At 38.2% G+C, this 22,633-nt stretch overlaps 1 protein-coding gene across 1 annotated transcript in view; it reads right to left on the bottom strand.

Annotated features, from left to right (window-relative positions):
- Positions 1 to 263: 263 nt before the first annotated feature.
- Positions 264 to 22,633, bottom strand: part of LOC128513371 (protein wntless homolog) — a 23,212-nt gene continuing 842 nt past the window's right edge. The window contains exons 2-12 of the mRNA XM_053487118.1: positions 20,959 to 21,234; positions 13,226 to 13,350; positions 12,956 to 13,117; positions 12,643 to 12,779; positions 8,788 to 8,956; positions 8,570 to 8,667; positions 8,205 to 8,268; positions 7,603 to 7,746; positions 4,913 to 4,996; positions 4,668 to 4,821; positions 264 to 1,593 (exon numbers count right to left, since the gene is read on the bottom strand). Of these exons, the coding sequence (XP_053343093.1) occupies positions 1,484 to 1,593; positions 4,668 to 4,821; positions 4,913 to 4,996; positions 7,603 to 7,746; positions 8,205 to 8,268; positions 8,570 to 8,667; positions 8,788 to 8,956; positions 12,643 to 12,779; positions 12,956 to 13,117; positions 13,226 to 13,350; positions 20,959 to 21,234 (1,523 nt within the window). The 3' untranslated portion in view covers positions 264 to 1,483. The remainder of the gene's footprint in view (positions 1,594 to 4,667; positions 4,822 to 4,912; positions 4,997 to 7,602; positions 7,747 to 8,204; positions 8,269 to 8,569; positions 8,668 to 8,787; positions 8,957 to 12,642; positions 12,780 to 12,955; positions 13,118 to 13,225; positions 13,351 to 20,958; positions 21,235 to 22,633) is intronic.

Here is a 22,633-nt window from a genome sequence, read left to right as displayed (position 1 = left end):
GACAAATTAGTGCGATCCAGGCCTTTGGAGTCTGTGCCTCGATGGCTGATTCACCAAAATAAAGGTGGACCTACATGATATTAGGCAATTGTTATGTGCAATGTTATTGCTTAGAGCTGTGTGTCTTTTGGTACAAGAGGAATAAAAAACACTCGACGCAAGACATGATCATATGAACCTGTAGCTGATTCTTGATGGCCCAAGTGTTTTATTCCTTGTGTGGAAAAAAAAAAAAAAAAACAGAGCACGACAACACTACAACCTTTCTGAAAAAGTCATTTTTATTATACAGTGATGCAGCTAACACGGTTGAAAATAAGCATTTTATAAAAAATATATCTACAACATAACATACTAGGTATGAACTTAGCATTTGGGAAAAGATGATGGAGTGAAGAGACGTAACACTGTAATGTCATGAACACGGCGAATGGAGGAGAGGAGAAGAGACGCCGGGCGCACACTAGGCCGCGTGATGAAATGTGACAAATTCAAGGTCAAACATCAAAATATTATACACCAATTAGGTGGGATTATGTCCTTTTTCGCAGAAATTTGCACGTGGCTACAAATTTTGCAGGATTTGTTGATTTATATGGTCACATTGGAGTGATCGCTATCGAGTGTAACTTGGTAACTTCCACTTCCATTCACAAGAGGGCGCCAAATCCCATCTCACACATCCCTCCTCTGCTAAAGCAGCTCAACTTCCTCTTAGCATTTTTTCCCCCCTTTTCAGGATTGTTTAAAAAAAAAGGCACATTTAATTTCATTATATGAAGATTGTTCTACGACCTTTAGAAAGATGAAAGGATAAAGAAATTCCACAAGGGGGCGATATACAACCTTAAAGTTGTTAAGAAATGAAAGGAAACGCAATAAAATGTACCTATTGTTTTTTTTTTTTGTCGTTTTTTTTAAGTACTCTCTCGTCACACTTCTGCTGTTATTTTAGCTCAGTATTTAACAAGTATGATATCCAGTTAGCTGGCTTGTTAGGAATGAATTTGACTGTCCAAAAAACAAACAAAAAAAACACGACATGTGCAACAATCAGGTATATACAGTAATACACTGTGATATTTTGGACAAACTCTATTGATGTTACAAAGTTCATAATGGTTTCCATTAAGTATAATTTAATGATGTACAGGAACACGTTATACCATTAAGGATTTTAGCAGGGGAAATATAAATTCCTGTATCTAATACGGAAGACATCAGCAGCACTCCAATCAGCATTTTGCTCTTAAAAGTGAAACTAGATGAGACTGATAAGACTACTTATGATGGGTTGCATGAGGAGAACTGTAAGGGTGAGGTATAAAGAGGACAAGAACAAGAATAAGCCTCAGCATTAGATCAGGAGCGCTTGGATAAGGACGAGATGTTTGGATCGCACATCTGGGAGAGGAGATAAAAGAGGTGTGGTAATGGAGGTGTGCTAAGATGAGCAAGGAAGGAAGGATGGAAAGATGAGCGACTACTCCTGCGACTCCTTTCCCATCATTCTGTACACTTCAGTGGGTCCGTCAGCGTGTGTGATGGTGGTGGTGAGCTGGATGTCCTCTCCACTGTTCCCACCATGATCTCCTGTACCAAGATGACAAAAGACTTAAATATAAGCATAATACCCAAACATGCATGAGACATCAAATTCAGCCGTCTGTGGGTCCAAGGCTCATGCTTTGGTTTACTGTGGGCTGTGACCCAAAATCAGATGTGTTTGTCAAAGTTTTATTTCTCCTTTAAAAATCTAATAAATCTAGCTCATAAAAAAGAGCATTTTTTCAAATGAGGAGACCAAACAATGAGGGGGGGGGGGGGAACCAATCATTAGTGAGTTACATCATTAATGGATCTTTACCAATTTGGTCCTTTGGGCTGTATTCACATTATCAGCCTGAAGCAGCACAATTCCCATTTTTACATAGATGTGAGACAGATCTGATTTGGACAGGCAAGAAAGCAAGTTTCCTTTTTATTTTTTTTGCATTTAGTGTAAGATTTAGTAAAGACGGAGAACCATAGAAAAGGAAGCTGCTTTTATTTTGGTTTTTAAGGAAGCCGGTGTCAAGAGGAATCATAAATTAGGGTTAAGTGAGGTTTAATGTCTATTTATTTAATATTTTACTCAATTTACATGTCTTTCCAAAGGTTTGAATTGTTTTTAGATGCAATAATATGATTATAGTGTTGGAAATCGGTAATGTTTTGCGTGGCTGGAACGGATTATATGCATTTACATTATTTCCTATGGAAGAATGTGTTTCAGTATATGAAATTTCACCTTAAGAACTCGCCTCAAAAACTAATTAAATTTGTATGTCGAGGTACTGCAGTACATACATATATACATACATACACACATTATATATATATATATATATATATATATATATATATATATATATATATATATATATATACACACACACACACACACACACACACACACATACAGTATTTAGCTAGCTAACTATATTTGCAGAATTCACCCAAATTTAAAAAATAAAATGAAGTAAAACCTGTCCTTTTCAGAGAATTAATTCACACACCTTCATTCTGAAAATACATTTCTCAGTCATTAATGTTATGCTAAAAACATTACCGTGTTTATGTTTCTACCAAATAGAAGAGCAGAGGCCTTATAGTTTATCTCTAAACACTGGACAGGCCGGTCAATGGTTCCATGAAGTGCGTGGGTTCTCAGACTATTTACTTATATCGCATCTTTATTAAGAAGAACAACAGAATAACTTCACATGTCATTAAAGCTTCTGGAGGAAAATCTTATTTATTTCTGTTTCCAGGAAATAAAGGGTTGCAGAGCATTCTTCATTTACAAGGTAAAGCATCGAACCAAACTGATCAGACTTGATGATGACCTTTTAAAAGTAAGTTAGGTGAAAATTTCAACACACGATGGGGAAATATGTACTGTAACTACCCATAATGCATTTGTAAATGATGTCAGTGAATCAGTCTTACTCTTATTTCTGCAAACATTTGTGTGTGTATTTATCCGTCACTACATTTATCAGACAACACAAGATGGCGTTACATCCATCCACATCCCAGTATCCATGGTTATGAAAGACTCTCAGATTTTTTATTTTTTATTTTACATCTTTTAAAATTTATTTACATTGAAACCAACTCACACTGCATCGTATAAATGCTCTGAATGGCATCATAGTGACTTAGCGTCTGTTTCTATACAGCAGGTTGTAAATAATGTAATAACGCCTCGTCTTGTCCAGGAAGGAGACACACACACACACACGCTATTAGAGACGGAGTTTACACAATGACTCAGAGCTCCTTCGGTCAACAAAGCTTTTATTCAGATCGTAAAAGAGAAAGAAATTCCACGGGGGTGAAAGACAGGGGGACAAACGTTAGAAAGGTTACTCAGCTGTATTAGAGAGCCGAGTGTGGACTAAACTTTAAAAAAAAAAAAAAAAAGTGAAAGAAAAGGCTTGACGTCAGGAGATGGATGGTTCTCATTACGGCAGTGCTGGAAGGAAGCCTGCTCTCCATTACATCCACTTCAGACAAGGAGGCCCAGTTTCCCCTGACCACACACACTCACACACACACTTCACTGACACTGAGATAAGCACATCAAAGCGTTGCAGGTTTACCACATCCCTACTTTTATCCTATGAACGTCATAAACATACATACTTTTATTGAGACTGACCGATACAGAAGCCACGCCTCCTTAAACAAGACTGACTGATACAGAAGCCACACCTCCTTCATCAAGTTTGACCAATAAGAAAGCCACACCTTTTCCAACAAGACTGAGTTACAGAAGTTATGCCACCTTTACTTAGACAGATAAAGAAGCCACGCCTCCTTCATCAAGACTGACTAATACAAAGGCCACGCCTCTTTTACCGAGACTGACAGATACAGAACCCACGCCTCCTTTATTGACTGAAAGACAGAAGCCACGCCTCCTTCACAGAGACTGAAGATCCTCTCTACTTACAAGTAGTGACGGGAAGTTTGGATCATTTCGGGGACTCGGTTTTTTGAATCTCGTTTAATAAAATGAATAAACCTTTTTTTTTGGTTATTTTAATTCATTTCGTTCTTTTAACCAGAAATTAACAAAATGTTGCATTTTCAATAAACAGACCCCAACACGTCTACATACTGTACGCAGATTTTGGCTACAGTTCCAGTAATAAAAATATTTCAATGCGGCTAAGGACATAGTATAATAAACAGAATGCGCAGCTCACCTCTCATCACCTCGCAAGACTCAAGGGAAACTACTCGTTTCTGTTTCCTGTACATAACCTACGGAGTTCTTATAAAGTGAATGAATCACTCTATGAGACTCCTCGTTCTTCTGAGTCACATTAAAGACTCGTTTAAAAAGAACCAATCTGGCATGATCGACCCATCACTAGTAACAAGTCATTCCTACATGTTTTCTTCTTAAAAAGTTTTTGCAAACTAGAACCTTTAGGGTTCCTCTGGAGAAACAAGCCAAAGAACCTTTAAGGAACTTCAAAGATCAAACAGTATTTCTAAGATTGTGTTTCACTTTGCTTTTTACATCAGTATATTAAGAACAGACAGCAGATAAAAGTCAGCAGACCGTCAGTGATAAATATATATAAATGCGTGTGTGTAATGTAGGTTCTTACCGCTGGACTGCTCGTCTCCGTAGCGTTTGTGTGACGGTGCGTACAGGAACATCAGGGCGAACACATACAGGTTCCACATGCCGTATATTCCGGTGAAGAAGGCACTGTTTATCTGAACTGTGTAATCTCCCCAGTGCCAGTGTCCCTCATTCACCTACACACACACACATACACACGTTTAGTGTTGTCGGTGTAAAATGAGAGCATCGGCATGCATCCTTATGATCCTGTCTTCGCCCACACACCTGACTGATGATGAAGAAGATGACCGTCATGGCCGCACACGCCAGCGTCACCAGCATCAGGAACTTGAAGCGGAAGATGAGACCCTGAGCGGAGCAGAATGGAAACGCAAATCAGATAATGATAATCAAAAACTACATTTCTAGATATGTTTTACTTAACGCTTTAATCATAAACCAGAAATTGCTTCACATGCCGTTAAAGCTTCTGGAAGAAAATCCTATTTGTTTTCGGGAAATCCTTCAGTAACCAGGTAAAGCATCGAACCATAACTACCCATAATGCATTTGTAAATGATGTCAGTAAATCAGTCTTACTCTTATTTCTCCAAACATTTTAGTGTGTATTTATCCGTCACTACATTTATCAGACAACAAGATGCTGTTACATCCATTAACATCCCCGGTTTCCATGGTTATGAAAATCTCTCAGATTTAATATTTATATTCAAATCTTGTCACATACCCAGTCAAACACTGTACGATATGCAGTGAAATGCTTATAAATAATTTCTCAGAATTTTTTCTATTTATTATATTATTTTTCAGTGTTCATAATGTTTTTATTTGTTATATTTATTCACATTTAAATAAAAAAAATAAAAAGACAGTACAAGTCAATGGTTTAATATTAGTACAGTGGAACCTCGGATTACGAGTAACGCGGTTTACGAGTGTTCCGCAAGACGAACAAAGATTTTTTAAATAAAAATGTAACTTGAAAAACGAGTATTGTCTTGGTTTACGAGCACCGAGTATCATGTTTCACGCATACGCTTCTTGTTTAGACGCCGAGCATCACGTGATCACAACTGAGCCAACAGTTTTTCTCTCTCTTGCACTGCGGAATCGTCTCCCCTGCTGGGTCTTAGTGCTCGTCTCTTACTGGTATAATCAACATCTGTGCAGGCGTGTTATGTTTACTATAACACTGACTACGTGTGTGTGTGAAACATATTTTATTTTGTGTTCGGAAGCGCGTGTACTGTTTCTTATAACACACGTGTGTGCGCGCGAAAGAAATTCTCAATACAGAGGTTAAAAATCTATTTTCTTCCTTATCGTGGTGTGTGTGTGTGTGTGTGTGTGTGTGTGTGTGTGTGTGTGTGCGCGATCGTAATTAGACACTGTGCCGGCTGTGTGTGTGTTTGTGTGAGAAACCACCCATTCAAAAAAAAAAAAATGAAATGCACAGAAATGAAGGCAAGAGACACACACTCTGCTATCCGAAGAAACTCTTCACAAATCTTTTCAGAGGTAAGCTGCTGGGTCATTTGTTTCTTTGTTTTACTTTACAGCAGTGATTCTGTTAGTCTGCACTCACACAAGTGTCTTTAGCGATGTTTATTGCTTTTTTTTTTATAGATAAAACAGTGTAGGGGGAGAGAGATGTTGATTTATGACCTCTGTTTACGGAAGTGTAGTCCAGTGCGGGAGATGCATTGTGGGTAATGCAGTCCGGTGTGTGTGAACATCTAGGCGAGATCTAAGCTAGGATATAGAGCCTAGAGTTTTTTTAATAAAGATATTAGTTTTTGTTCTTCAGTAGTTTTTTTAGCAAGATTTAAGTGCAGGATCCACCCGAAAGTTTGTACTATAACCTGACAATGCAGCAAAAAAAGAACGGGCATCGACCAGGTTGTCCATCTCATCATTACACGAGCATGAATTAACGAGCTGTTGCGCTGTCGCGAGCAACATTAAAACGAATCGGAGAAGCTTTAATAATTTAGGGGAGAACAACAGTCTTTCCGTTAATGTGTGTGCGAGTGTGTTTAAACGAGAGAAGAAAGTTTTAATGTGTAAGATGAGGAGTGGAAGACAGGAGGGGCTAAAAGCAAGAGTCTCCACTTACTCTAGCCTCACACACACACACACACACACACACACACATACATACACACGCACACACATACACAGCGCCTGCGTGCACAAAGGGAAACGCCTATCGGGCGGGATTTATTTTTTACTTTTTTGAAAGGTAAAGTGCAGGTTAATTTGTTTTATTTTTACTTAATATTTTGTATTAATTATTTTTATGTATTTATTTTTTTGGGGCTGTAGAACGAATAATTTAAGTTTCCATTATTTCTTATGGGAAAATTTAATTTGGTTTATGAGTGTTTGGGAATACGAGCCCATTCCCGGAACGAATTGTGCTTGTAATTCGAGGTTCCACTGTAGTTGGTTTGGTAATTTCTACACCTGGTGTGAGAAGATATTGTACAGGGGTTCAACAGAACAAAAGACAGACACATACTGAAGCCCCGCCTCCTTCACTGAGACTGACAGATACAAAAGTCCCTAATTATAAATGTAATTATAGTTAATAAAATCAAATGTATATTTACACTAAAAATAGCAACATTTCATCATATTTAACAGTTCGCATTTGGTACAGTATCACCAAGTAAAATAAAATGTAAAAAGATCAAAGTTTCAATGTCACATTTCTGACACTTCCTTGTTATATTACAGCACGTGCACCGTTTGGAAGATAAATTGAAGACATTTGAATTTGTCCCGAAAAGCCCAAGTTTGGATAATTAAATTTGTTTTACAAATTATTCCACAAATATTAATCTTCCGTTTCATTATGTTTTGCTTTAGCTATGTACGCTAGGTGGTGTTACTGAATGCCGAAGCACAGAAGCAATCTGTAGTCGAGGATACAGTGTGTGAAGCGAGCAGACCTCGTAATGCAGACGCCGAGCTTTGGTCATGGCAGGCAGGGACGTTCTTTTCCCGCTGATGTTTCTGAACACCTGGAACACCATGAAACACAGGAACAGGAAGTAGAGGCAGGCGCATATTCCAGCCACGATGATGAACGCCATCTGGAATCGGCTTTGTCAGGGAAAACCGGTAGTTTTTTTTTTTTTTTTTTTATCAAAAAGTAAAACCAAAGACATATTTGGGGAAAAAGAAAAATAAGCCATAAACAATTTATTGAACTTTTGTACAACCAGCTATAGAATTATTGACACTGTTAATAATAATGAATAAAAAAAGATGATTAAGGATGTTTTTGTGGTTAAACAAAGAAATATAATTAAAGTAAATTCTAACCAATATTGTTTGTTTGTTTGATTTTTATACATATAATCCTAAACGTTGCCGTAATTATTGGTAGTCTAGTCCCAAATATTATTTTACGTGACACAGAATGCCAATAAATCTGGAGTATATAACTATATAATAAAAAAGCCATTTTATAAGACAACATAAATTCTTCCTGGTGATGGATAATAAATGTGCTGTAAATGCCTAGTAGAGGTGTATAATAAAAGGATACGGCCAGTTCGGTGCCAACATCCGAAGCCCAGATGCTGTAGAAGGGGTTGGTCAGCTGCACTCCTCTAAAAAAAAACAAAAACAAAAAGAGAAGAGCTTTAAAATCTCTTAAAATACCTAAATATCATCATCTTACATGACAACTGATGTTGTGCCGCTGACGGAAAATAAAATCAACAACAGGACGGCAGGATAAAGCAGATAAATGATCATTCGGAATTTGAATACAACTCAATCATCATCACATCCTGAAGAGTTTTATTATATAAGAACGTTTAAATCATCTCCTGCAGAATATCTACCAGGTGAATCAGGCTTCCTCAGAGCGTTTGATGTAACAAAATAAGACCTGGCACGAGGTCTCACCTCTCACACATGTCGAAGATGAAGAGGCAGAAGGAGCCGAAGGCGATGGGCCCCACCTGCTTCCAGTATATGGAGATGCGGTTCCTCTCCGTCTGGTCCTGCAGCACAAATCACAGCACAGATATTTTATTTTAGTCCAACAACACTATTATAGATCAGTAACGGCTCATCTGAGCCACCCACGGAGGATCTACTCGACCGGGAAGCTTCTCCCTTACCATAAGATGTTCTCCACAGAAGATGATCCAGAAGGAGAGCAGCATGGCATAGAAGATTCCCTGACGGACGTCTCCGAACAGCAGCATCCAGGTCCAGTCGAACCCGAGCGAGAACCACTCCACTGGAATGTTGATGAAGGTCATGGAGATGCCGAGGGCAAAAATCACCCTGTACACAGACAACATGCATCACCTTAGTCTTCAAATAGATAATCATCATCATCATCATCATCAATAATACGGTATGTTCAGCGTTTATTTATCACACACACATCACTGCACAGTGAAATTCTTTATTTTTCGCGTATCCCAGCTTTGCTAGTAGGCCAGGGTCAGAGCGCAGGGTCAGCCATCACACAGCGGCCCCTGGAGCAGACAGGGTTAAGGGCCACGCTTAGGGGCCCAACAAAAGCAACAAACCGCTCCGACTTATGAATAATACGATTCGACAAACCGACTCCATATTATGAATAATACGATTAATAATGTGTTATTTCCTAAAAATTTTAAGCATTAAATTGAGAACTCAAACAATATAAAATAACCTAATAAACAAATCATTAAATGCCATTTTATTTAACTAATATTTTACTTATCTTAAATAACTTTTTAAATAGTATTATTAATAAATAATTAAAAAATATTTATTAATATTTATTTTTAATTTAATTTATTTATATATTGTTATTTATTTACTGATAAGTTGCATTTAAAGTGTATATATTTTAATCACCATTGTTTTAAATACCAAAAATTAAAGTAAAATTGCCTTACATATTTACATAGTCCTGTAATTATTATTATTATTATTAATAACATTTTTTACTACTAAAAAGTTTTGCAATATATTAACTGTAAATACTGTCAAGCATATTAAAAAAGCAATGATTCTATATATTTAATAGATATAAATAGATACACAGAATTAACAATCACTGCTTTTGATTATGTCGTCTATATTCTTTTAACTTCAATTTTGTAATGAACCAGTTTTAATATAATTATACAGATTATATTGTTACTGTACTGGTTTATTTTACCGGCCTTATGAACACAGGTAAACTACAGCTGCTGAAAAAGGGGCTGAAAGCAATCAAACACACACACACACACACACACACACACACGCACGCACCCAGAGGCAGGAGGTGAAGGACAGGGGGAGGGGAGGCAACATTGACTCCTAAAACATAAAACACATTCCAGCGGCTCTGTGGCTTGAACAATCCCAGCATGCTCTGCTACGGCAACAGAGAGGGACCACACTGCACTGGTATGCTGGGAATGTTCTAGCCATGTAAGCACACACTGGTAAGAAATAAAGTGTGTGTATGTGCGTGTGTGTTGTATATATGTGCGTGTGTGTGGGAGATAAAGAGAAGTTTATTCATATCCCCAGAACACATGGCTTTTCATAGTCCTGCCACTAAGTGCAGCGGAAAACTCCCTAAAACCCTAAAGACGTAAAAGAACCAAAAAAAAGAAAGAAAGATATGATATTATATATTAATTATCATTTTATTCTTTCTCTACAGCACTTATCCCATACAGGACCGCGGGAGGCCTGGAGACTTTCCCAGGCATTGGGCGGGGTACACCCTGGACAGGGTGCCAATCCATCGCAGGGCACAAGCACTCACACACACTTAAACACACACTTTCATTCACTACTGGCATTTTGAAACACGGAACATGTGGTTGTGCTGTGGGAGGAAACTTACTCGGCATAGGAAGAAGATCCAAACTCATTAGGCATAGGAAAGGCTTGTTTACTTTTCTCAGGGTTTCTGCATTAGATTATTAGATATTAAAGTAATTGGCACAGGTTTTACTCCGGATGCCCATCCTGCCCAGTCATTTCATGCTTAGGACTGATGGACAGCATCTCAGGGGCACGCGATTTACAGTATATGGACACTATAATCGTCCAATCAGCAGCCACCACCGAGCCACCTGAGCCACCACTTCCCCATTTCAGTATATTAAATATTAAGTATTGCATTTTATTATTGCGGCCAAAGCACTAGGACATCAGCACAATGACAACATGACAGGTTGTGTGGTGCACCGGGGTGGTGATGGCACAGGTGCTTGGGCCCGCTCATCGATGCTTGCAACTATATTTATTACTATTATTATTATTACAATATTAAATTGTAATTGTGATTACGATTTTATAATAACATCCTAATTTATTATACAGTACAAATTTTTTATGCTTCTACCACTCAGGATGCTGTGCTGTGTGAATAGCTTAGAGCACGCCACCTGCAGGATTATAGAGGAACGGAAACATTTCACCAACTCAAATGAAAACATAATTAAATTTTTAATTACTACTACTTATTTTTTACATTTATGCATTTTATCCTAAACAAATAACGTTTTGGATTCAGATTAATTGCTACACAAAAAATCTTGATAAAAAATTTAACTGATCTCCCCTCACTCCACCCCCCCCGCCCCCCCATTTGTATAAAAAAATAGAGAAGGATTATTAACTTGACAGATAAATTATAATAAATTTGAAGGACTGAATGGTTAATATTGTGAGATATTTCATATCTGATTGCGCTAGTTCATGCAAAGTGAAATTAAAATATGTGGTTAAAATAATAAATATTTATTTATAATAACTATAGTAATATTTATTTATAATAGTAAAAGATGAGCCAGAGTAAGGGTCACTTTAGAAGATCAGTGTTTTGGTTAAAATGAAAAAAAGTGATCATGAAAAGCTAAAGGGGTCAGCAGCACAAAAATAAAACCGACCAGATGTTAATAAATAAATTATTAACAATCTAAAGGGGGGGGGCATGGGCTGCTAGATGTTAAATTAGGAATGAGATTACATAATCATCTATTTTTATGAAGCTTTATTAACCTTTATTCTTTCCTCCCTGATCCTTTAATTCAGTGCCACTCTCTCGTTTCTGCACTTCCTCATTTCAGAGGTTCATAAATCAATAAAGGCTCAGGATGGAAAGTCACACACATGCGTGCCCTAAATTAAAAGCGTAAAAAGATAAAAGCGCTGGTTTGAGTCACCCCACATTCTCTGTTCAGGCTTTATTTTGGCATCGTTCCCACAATAAGAAATCCAGCAGGGAGTCGACGTCACGCTTCCTCAAGCTTCTCCGTGCCTTCCATCCCGAACCCCAGAGGAAAAGCATGGAATCCTGCCTGCTCGAACTTTAACAACACGAAAAACCCATCTCACCATGACTGCCTGAGAGCTTTGTGTCTCCCGGGGCGGCCAAGGGCGAGTTGGAACAGCAGACGGACAGACTGATATGAAGGTGTTGGAGCGTAGCGAGGAGGACAAGTGGAGAGGAAGAAGTGCAAACATGAAAGCAAAGCGTACACCGCTCTAAGGGGTTAACACCACAAAGGTGATTATACAGAAGTGTTTTTTTCTGTTATAGAACAGCTACTGTACTTCTTACCCATTACAATGTTTATTTAATATAATTTTTTTAAGAGAGAGGAGTGCTGAGTTTGGGTTACTGAAGATGGGATACTAAGTTAAAGTCAGTGAGGGTGGAGTATTGAGGATGAGATAGTCAGACGGTAGGGTATTTTGATGGAAGTACTGAGGTCAGGGTGCTGGGTGGGGTGGCAAGAGTGGCATTAAGATAGAGGTACTGAGGATGGGTTTTGCAACAGAGGTATGGAGGGTGATGTATTGTGATAGAGATACTTAGGGAGGGTATAAATATGGGGTACTGAGTGTGGCATATTGTGAAAAAGGTACTGAGGATGGGGTACTGAGGGTGGGGTACTGAGGATTGGGTACTGAGGATGGGGTACTGGAGATGGGGTACTGATATAGAGATATGGAGATATGCGTCTTACTTCTCCAGGAGCACAGGCGGTCTCGTCATCAAGGTAATCCTTCTCCAGTACCAGATCATGATGATGAGGATGCTGGGAGTGAGGAAGGTCTTCATGGCAAACCAGACCTTGGTGAAGCCACCGTTCTGATGGATTCCCTTAAAGAAAAATATAGAAATAGTATAGAATCACTCCTAGTTGTTTAGAAAAGCAGATTAGATAATGCACATAAATACATATAAAATGATTTGATTTGCAAAATGGTTGATGAAAAGATCCATGTGTATGGACACCATATGCAGTAGAAAAGTAACGTAATGCATCGTATCCTCACCACCAGACGGATGTCTTTGATTTCACCAATTCCCACGTTCACCTTCTTGCGCTCGTACACCGGCAGCCTGATGTTAACCAGGTAGTATTTGTGCGACACGGTCCCGACCTCCATGAAGGGCAACAGGTCACATTCGTAGTGCCGACCCTCGTTCTCTATAATCTGGAGAAGAAATGATCAGGGAATGAGACTGTCCTCTCTGATAGTGCGTGACTAAAACGCGAGACGTGTTGGCTCGAGCGTGAGACTAAATCAGCTCTGTGTGTTTACTTTGGCTGTAGTGAAGTTACAGCTGAGTTTGCGTTGCTCCACAGAGTGCGCCATCTCCGTCCACTCACTCACTGTGTCGTCTCTGTAGGCCAGGCTGACGTCTATGGTGACCAAGGCTCCATCCTCTACCCACACACAAACACTCTTTTCAGCATGATTTTCAGAAATCTTTATATTTTCATTCATACTTCTGCCTAATAATTAAAATTAATATAATATATGAAAAAAAAACATATCTATTTGCTTGGTGGCCAGTCGCTGCTGTTTGCACAAGAAGTCCCGCCTCAAGTGTTCATCACCAAATGTAACAGTAGGCAATGTCGTCATCAACAGATATTTGAAGCATTAAATCCATAATGGAAAACATTAAGTTTTTTATTATGCACATTATGTTATTCTATTTATCCGTCTATAAAGCAGACAAATGACCCCTCTATGAGGGATATATTTAGCGTAGGTAAGGAGAGCGGAAGGTATCATTATTTTCCAAGTCACTAGCATTATACCTGTTTAGCTTTAAAATTCTTATCATCAAAGAAAGCTACAGTACGCTGCTGTGTTTGAATACTAGCTCAAAGAGCATTCGCTCAAACTACACAGATGTAATGGAGTGTAATTGCTGTGAATTACAAAGATCAAAGTTAGCGTACTGGCCAATATCTGGCCATTAAAATGAAACTCTGATGAACGATGTGCAGCTGAGACGTTTATAGAAAAGGGCCAATGAAGGAGCAGTGAAAGAAGGCATTCATTACAGACCCTGTCCGTCTACATAACATCATTCCACAGGCAGAAACACAACCATTTTATTTCCATACACACCAGTCTATACACCGAGATGTCACATACTTCGTAGTTCACACTCTTGCACTTTGTTCAAATAAACGTTCATTTTTTTACGAAAACACAGGAGGGTTTTTTTTTTTCTTCTGTGCTACCAAACCAGAGGAAATAATAAAAAAAAATAAAAAAAAAAAAAAAATATATATATATATATATATATATATATATATATATATATGGACTTAGTTCCAGTTATCTAATTACAGCCTTTGCTTTTTTTTTGTTAACTTAGTAATTAATTGCTTTAATTCCCTCTTTAATTACTGGTGTGACCAGTTTTAAATAGCTAAGTCAATAGCTACAGTATGAAGTAATGTTTATAAATACAACCTGCTTAATACAATAAACGGCAATTTTTTTTCTTTATGACTTTTGAGAAAAAGCGGACTCTGAATGAACCAAATGTGTCTGATGGAATTTTAGAGGATGCTGAAGCTGAGAAAAAAGAACTAACAGTTTGTTACTGCCACTGCGGTTTCCCCGGCCCTCATGGACTTCCATGACAAGGCTCTGTCGTCAACTATCGCAACTCATAATGTTCTTTTTGCCCCATTCCAATTTTCCAGATTGTAACTACACAAAAAAAAAAATTAATTTATCCCATTTTACAGTCAAACTCTTTATCTTTATCCATCAAGCTAGCAAGGAAATTCTCTTTGTTGTACTGTTGAATCTTATGAAATAACAAACACTCCAATCTGCATCATTGTGTTATAGAAAAATAATCAACAAGAGGGTGGTGTGATGACAATATAACTATTAATTCGATTAACTTAAAGTCTATTATTTAACTAAAACAGAATGCTTGAAGGCGTTTTTCTGACGACACACCACAGCAATCTTCCAAGATTTTCCTTCTTTATAATAAGACAATATGACACTCTTTTGCTCCTATTATAACTACTTTTAATATCTACATTACTGAGAAACCACAAAGTATGAACTCGTCTGTTGTAAAGGACTGGCCAGGGGTAGCTTAGTGGTTAAGGCATTGGACTACGGTTCGGAAGATCCCAGGTTCAAACCTCACAACCACCAAGTTGCCACTGTTGGGCCCTTGAGCAAGGCCCTTAACCCTCAATTGCTCAGATGTATAATGAGATAAAAATGTAAGTCGCTCTGGATAAGAGCGTCTGCCAAATGCCTAAATGTAAATGTAAATGTAAAGTCTTTCCTCAACTCTGAAAACCTTAAATTAAAACTCGACTTTAGATGTTAAAGCTCTGACACTGGAGACTCCTTTCATAGGCGTAAAAATAAACATCCATCATATCAATCAATGTATACATATTTGCATGCATTGTAGTTATTTAGAAACTCACATGACAATTACACAGCCTCTGAGCTCAGCTTTATCGAGTGCAAGTGTGTAACAAAAAAATATATATATCAGAGATCAAAGATAGATCAGGAAGCTGAAGCTCGACGGCCGAGTAAAAGTGGGAGAGAGCATTATTAGCAAACATTTACATTTACATTTAGGCATTTGGCAGACGCTCTTATCCAGAGCGACTTACATTACAAACGCCGGTCTCTCTCAAACTCTTTTCAGCCAACACTCTCGCTCTCTCCCTGGCTCACACACACACACCCCTACCCCTTCGAATGTCAGCTTAGCACACAAACATTCTTCGCCATCACAGTGCCCATCACCCTGGCTACTAATCTCTTTCAACAGCTGTGTTATTGCTGGAGCCGTACCAGGCGGGGGGAGAGGGGGGCATTCCGGGCACAACTACAACGCTTTATTACACCCCCGAGGTGGGTCAGGGTCATATGAGCACCTTAAGATAGACTTTATTTGGAATAGTAACTCCAGTCATGAATCAGTTGTGCAATTACGTTAAACATTATTCTACTGAAGACTAAACAAGAGCAAACTGATGACACTGTTTAAAAAAAAAAAAAAGTCTCACACATCACTTTTACACACGTGTTCGGGCAAAACTTTTAAAGTGATAATCCCTCATTTCCTTATTTTTTAAGAAATCTAATCATTTGTGAAATCAGAAAGGCTTTACCATAAAATCATGATTATTTACAACAATTACTCACAAATAATTCACTAAACAAAAATGAATTTATTGAACCTCATCAGTGTAGAAAATTCAAAATTTTTAAACTTCACACCAAGTTTGAGCCTAAATTGAGGACATCATTTAAATGCGACATTTAGTGCTTAGATACCATCGAACAAAGACGTTCTCTCCGTACGCCGGATCCATGATCGGACTACCTGTCTGATTCACGTCTGAAACGCTGGCCTCCCAGGAACTCCTTTAATGGCTTTTCCAAACATGTGGAAATGGTTTGGAACGAGGTCAGGACTGTTCAGGGGATGTGGCAATAACTACCAGCTGAGTTCCTGTAATGTACAAGTGGTGAATGACTGTGTACAGTTCCCACAGACAGATTCGTCTCTCTTTCGATTTTCAAGGATAAGGCGTTCCACCCTCTGAACGTTCACTGAAAAACCTGCAGCGTGCTCCGAGCCACCTCGTACACATACAGCCCTCTTTAAAACGTTTGCACCGTTCAAGTGTTTTACTAAGAGTCTCATCACCGTACTGTACATAAAGTCTTTTGGTTTATGTTTCATGTTATTAACTTCAAAAGAGGAAAGAATAAAGTGATGCTGGTTGAGAGAGGTGGTGTATATAGCTGATATAATGCGATAGAGAACACGAACGAACCAATTTGTTTTGTAAAAGTTCCACATTGCCGTGCCTTCTTTTAATAAATGCAGATTTGTAACCATTGGCAGATTGCAGTGGTTTAAAAGGAATAAAAGCAATATTCAGGGTGGGCACAGTAGCTCAGCTTCATCGACCCACTCCGTTGTTGAACATTCTTCTTTAACAGCAAGCCTTGAAGCGATTCCAGCCATTAGATTTCCCCCCGAAATTAACCTCACATCTAAGACATTGTGACTATATAATATTAGTTCACTTCCCCTTCGTTAGCAGAGCCAAATCAGCCCCGACACACAGCCTAATGAGGAAAGAAGTCTTTTCCTGATTGCGCTCGCTATCAGAGACCCTGAATCACAGCGGAACCGAGCTGGCAAACAATCAAACGTCTTCTCACCAATACCGCAGTAAACATCAACATCTGGAGAGGAGGAACTTTCAGGAAGACGATGATACAGAGTCTCAGCGTGAGATGTAAACTCGCTTCTTACTCAACTACGAGGATCTGTAATCTACTCTGACCTAAAGTCACTGACCTAAATTCTGATCTCACTACACACATTCCTCTACTGAAACCCAACAACACACTAATGACCTTTTACCACGAAAAGAAAAAATATTATATATATAAAAAAAAATTTGTAATGTCCAAAAATCGGAAATATATAGTATACATTCAGAACCCCGTTTAAAAAATTTTTTTACTTTATTAGCGGGGGGGAGAAAAACAACTTCACTAGAAACATTTTTACTGTTCCAATCAAGCTAATTAATACTTTAAAAAATTAATACAAAAAAGTAGAAAGAAAGAAAGAAAAAATAAAAAAATAAATAAAAGTAGAGCATTTTTTTGCCATTTATCTTTAATGAATTAATTTCCCATTTTGCCATAGTTTAAACATCTTTGACAGTAGGTATTTTTGACATTACCATAGTTAATTGTACCACACTGGGTCTATTGGTCTATGTAAAAATGTACACTATTATTCGGTACAGTTCTACCATGTACTGTAGTATGGCACTATGGAACAGTCAAAAATATGTTAAAGACTTTACATTTGGGTACCATAATGGTAATATTTCTATAGTAAACTCTGCAGTTGTTTTAACCTCCAATGGTTAATACACCGTACTTCAGTGAGTACTAGGATACTTATTGGTACCACAGTAGCTGCCAAAGTTCAGCAGATGTTTAATATGATACTCCCTACACTATACTACAAAGACCATTAGAAACCGTTTTTAAGTCCTGATCGATCTTTTTCAACATTTAATATATGAGGATAAAAAATAAAAAAAAAAGACATGAAATAGCAATGGTCTTGTAACCAGTAGAAATTTTTCCTAGTAGAGGGTAAAATTTCTTACGGGTTAGCATTTAAAATCATATTACATTTTTCTTCTTGCTCACAATTTTAATTTTGAATAGTGATTTTTTTTTAGTTCATGTATTCTAAATAAATATTTAGGAAGATTTAAATAATTTCCCATTTTAAATTTAATTAAATACATTTTCAAATAAAATACAAAAAACCCTATAATGCAACTTGGGCTTAATGGGTCTCATTTTAGATTTTCTGTTTATTCTATTAAATCAAAAAAAAATAAATACAAAATTGAAAATCAACAACCATTAAAAAAAACATTACGTTTAAAAACAAGACTTTTAAACAGTAAAAAAAAAGACCGATTTTGTGTGCTAATTTCTTTGCCACAAGTTTGCTAAAAGCTTACTGCAAACATTACATTTTCGCAAGGGAAGTATTTGTGCTAATTTAGAAAGAATTTAACAAAACGAATTAAATCACTCTTATTCAAATTGTAACAAAAATATAAACAGATAATGTTGAACCTCTAACAAACAAATTCATCCATTTAACATATTTAGTTTTGTTGTGGGAAGTAAAGAGGCTAGAGAGGCTAACTGGGGTGAGGGGGAGGGGAGGGGAGGGGAGGGGGTAATACAGCCAGCAGGTTAGCATCATGCTAACCACACTTATAAATCAGAGTAATGTTGCCTCAGAAAGCTGTAGGTTGTCAGTGTCTCTGAGAGGTTTGTGCTACATGCGCACCTGATGCACAAACCACTTTATCCAAATGGTGTCACTGAGGCAAACAGTGGATATGACAATTTATACACGGTTACTCAAAAACTAGCTATATGTTTTTATGTATGTTTAGCTACGCTAGCCTAGTAGTAATAACTGTTTGTTTTTTCTGTTCACTCAATCAAAAATCTGTGTGAAATGGATGTAGCATATTAATCAATATTTAGTACACTAAATAGCCGAGCTAAATCAGTTATATGATTTTTTTGCAGACTTTAATAGCTAACCAAGTTTAGCTAGTGAAGAAAAGCATTTTTTCCATTCAAGTGAATGAACTGAGACGAACCGAACGCCAGCGCTTGTTTTATATATATATATACACACACTGGTAATATCAGTAATATTTTTGGGTTATCGGCATTAAAATAATTTCTTATGGGAAAATGCGTTTCGTAATACGAAATTTCGCCTTGAGCACTCGCCTCCGGAACGGATTAAATTCACATGCCGAGGTACCGCTGTATTTCGAACAGAGTTCAGTTTCCTCCACAAGCTGCAATGGTTATAAAGAAGGAAGAAAAGCGCTACTCCTTTTCCCAGAGTGCTTCAGTCCAACAAAAACTCTTCATTAATCTGCCGTATTATCCTGTTAATCCCTCCTTTCACACTCACTCGGGCTGGAGGGCTCACACAGCTCACACGGCTACAGTATCACAGTCAGTGAAATGAAACACCACCAGCATCTCAGTAGGGTTTTTTAAGTAACGCTAAATTCCTTAAACTTATTGAACTGAAACAAAATTTTAACCAAAAAAAAAAAAAGGTCCTGATCGATCTTTTTCAACATTTAATATATGAGGATAAAAAAACAAAGACATGAAATAGCAATTTAACCAGAGGGAGGAACCACAGTATTTGTGTAATGTGTGTGTGTGTGTGTGTAAAGCCCTAGCAGGAAGCCCTAAGCCACCAGCACATCCCAGTCACAGAGGTTCATCCATCATTGTTAAGCCTCTCTCAGCATGTGAGAAACTCAATCTGCTTCAGGAAAATGAAAAAGGAGTCGTAGCAATTTAGGCTTCAATGAAACACCCTGAACAATTACTTTGGTCATACACAACGCGCATTAAAGTTGTCAACAAAGCAAGATTGTAAAGTCACAATATGTTAAGTTTTTTTTTTTTTTTTTTTACTATAATTCTCATGAAAAAAAAAAATTGTATGGAGCTTTTCTAAAAAGTTTGTACTTTTACTCTTTGGAAAATTTACAAATGGTGAAAATGCCAGAAGAAGCACTTTTTAACCTATTAATAGAGCTCTTGAATGTGACATCAGACATGACGAAGCTATCCACCATGTTTTGTAACAATCTATCAGCAGTTTTACAATGTGGCACAGTCACCGTCATGTGGAAACGACACATCTGTCTGTGGGAACTGTGGGCACAATCATTCACCAACACCACCTGCACACTACAGGAATTCGGCTGGGAGTTACTGCCACATCCCCCGTACAGTCCTGACCTCACTCCAAGACATTTCTACATGTTTGTAAAAGCCATTGAAGAAGTTCTTCGGAGACCGATGTTTCAAACATGAATGAAGGAGGCAATCCGATCATGGCTCTGGATTATTGAGAAAATTTTTACATTGATGGTGTCCAAGCACTAGTCAAACACTGGGGTAAGTGTATTAATGTAGCAGGAGACTATATAGAGAAATAAGGGGAGTTTTTACTCTTGAAACTGTGTTCTGTTATTCTGCCCAATAAACAGTCCTGTTTTTATGGACGCCCCTCGTACATACTACAAAATCAATGGGTTAAGAAAGGGTTAAAATCCATCTTGTAGGATTACACACAACCCATTTAACCGTCCTATAATCGAGAAATACCTGCGAAACTTCACCCTGTATATGATCACTGAACAGTCCTGCAGTTCAAAGCCACCGTTGAACCATGTGAACTTTTACTGTATAAACAGGGGTGCTTTTTTATATGAGAAGAAGGATCAGCGCATGGAAGTTACTTCTGCTGTAAGATATTAATTTTTTTAATCCTTATTATGATCAATACAGCACATTCCTACTATTCTGTTGCGGTCTTCCAGGTCATTCTACATTATCATATTAAACATTAAACTCAGCTGACTTACCGATCTGGTTGTGCATTTTGAAGGCAATGTCGAACTGCAGAATGACGAGCATGAACTGGAACCAGGGACTCATCTCCTTATTGGGCAGGGGGATATGAACAGAGAACACGATGTTGTTGGCTTCAATCCTCTTGGCCATGGCCTCGCTCAAGTCTCGAATCTTGTCGCACTCGTTCGGACCCCAAGGCATGAACCACTTGCGGCCCTGATGGTGTCCCTTCTGGTTGTCCACACATTTGGTAGCCAGGTAGTGGACGGCAGTGGTGGGACTGGGAGCTGGAGATAAAAGAAAAAGATAGATGAAAGTTTAGGTAAAAGAAAAGATGCTTATTAAACGTAAAAAAAATATATATTTATTTATTTTAAAAAATGAAATGCTTGAATAAAATCCAAGTTAATCCAAATAACTCATGTTTAAATCCACACTGTTGTATTTAGAGCCCTAAGTTTGATCAAATCTCACATAGACTAGTACTTGTTTTGGGGAAAACAGGGATTAGAACTGATCCCAAACGTATGTGGTGATTAGCATGATAAATCAGACTGGCCTTTCCTGAAGCATTCGGAAGAGTTTGAAATAGCAGCAGGAACGCTTCCTGAATTACCGACGACACCTGAGGTCTATAAAACGACAGGAAGCGGAAAATAATCGGAACCTGTTTATATGCCGGGGCCTAAGAGGCACAACGCCAAACTGACTCAGAGGAAACCTTCCAGAACATTCGACAGCTCCCAGAGACAGGCAAGGAGATTTCCTTCGATTTGGGTTTAATCCCAAGACAGCAGCACTCTTCTCATAAAAGACGTGTAAACTAGGCAGGAACCAGTAACTGATTAAACAATATGGAGAACAATATTGGGAAGCCTGGGGGAGTGTATCCTAGGGGGCACTAGGTGGGGTACACCCTGGACAAGGAGCCAATCCATTACGGGACACACACACACACACACTACAGGGAATTACTCTGGGTGTAATTCTACTACTACAGGGTGACTGTGGGAGTACCCAGAGAAACCCCACCAAGCATGCCGAGAACAGGCAAACCCACTCATGCAGGAATGTTATTAAGAATGATCATAATAATCTTTTATCGTAATATGATATTTTGTTCATATCGCTTACACAGTGGTGTGTTTAAAAAGAAACAAAATGTCTCCCCTTTAATCCCACAAAGCCAAACATAATCACCAACAGACAGCTCCATAAAGTTGATGAGGAAAGACTCTACAAATCTCCACTCTGAAGGATCTGAGATAATGGAATGCTCTGGACCGAGTGACCTCACGCAGTGTTGAAGTTGCCCAATAACAAGAGAAGCAGCGAGCCTTTCTAGCCAATTACCCCTGCTGCCACCGGCCATCGAGCACACACAAAGGAATCCGGGCTTCATTAAATCAATCGCAGGCAAACAAGCTAATTTCTCAAGCTCTGCCTGTGCGGTGCACACTCACACTCAGGGCCTACTTCCTCCTTATACTTGAACTACAAAGACAACAAACTTAAAAGAAAGAAGGCAAGCACGGACAATAACGCATTCCAGAAATACTTCTACTTCCATCCAGGTTCTTATATCCAAGGGGGGGTGAAAGAGAAGCAGGGTGTCTGAGTGTGGTGGAAAACAAACCGAATGACAAAAGGCAGAAGATCTGAGAGAAGGTGAGACGCCTGGAGGGC

This window comes from Clarias gariepinus, chromosome 25 (genome assembly GCF_024256425.1).
Source record: "Clarias gariepinus isolate MV-2021 ecotype Netherlands chromosome 25, CGAR_prim_01v2, whole genome shotgun sequence".
In the NCBI taxonomy this organism is placed as follows: Eukaryota; Metazoa; Chordata; class Actinopteri; order Siluriformes; family Clariidae; genus Clarias; species Clarias gariepinus.
This window is presented reverse-complemented; position numbering and strand designations above follow the sequence as displayed.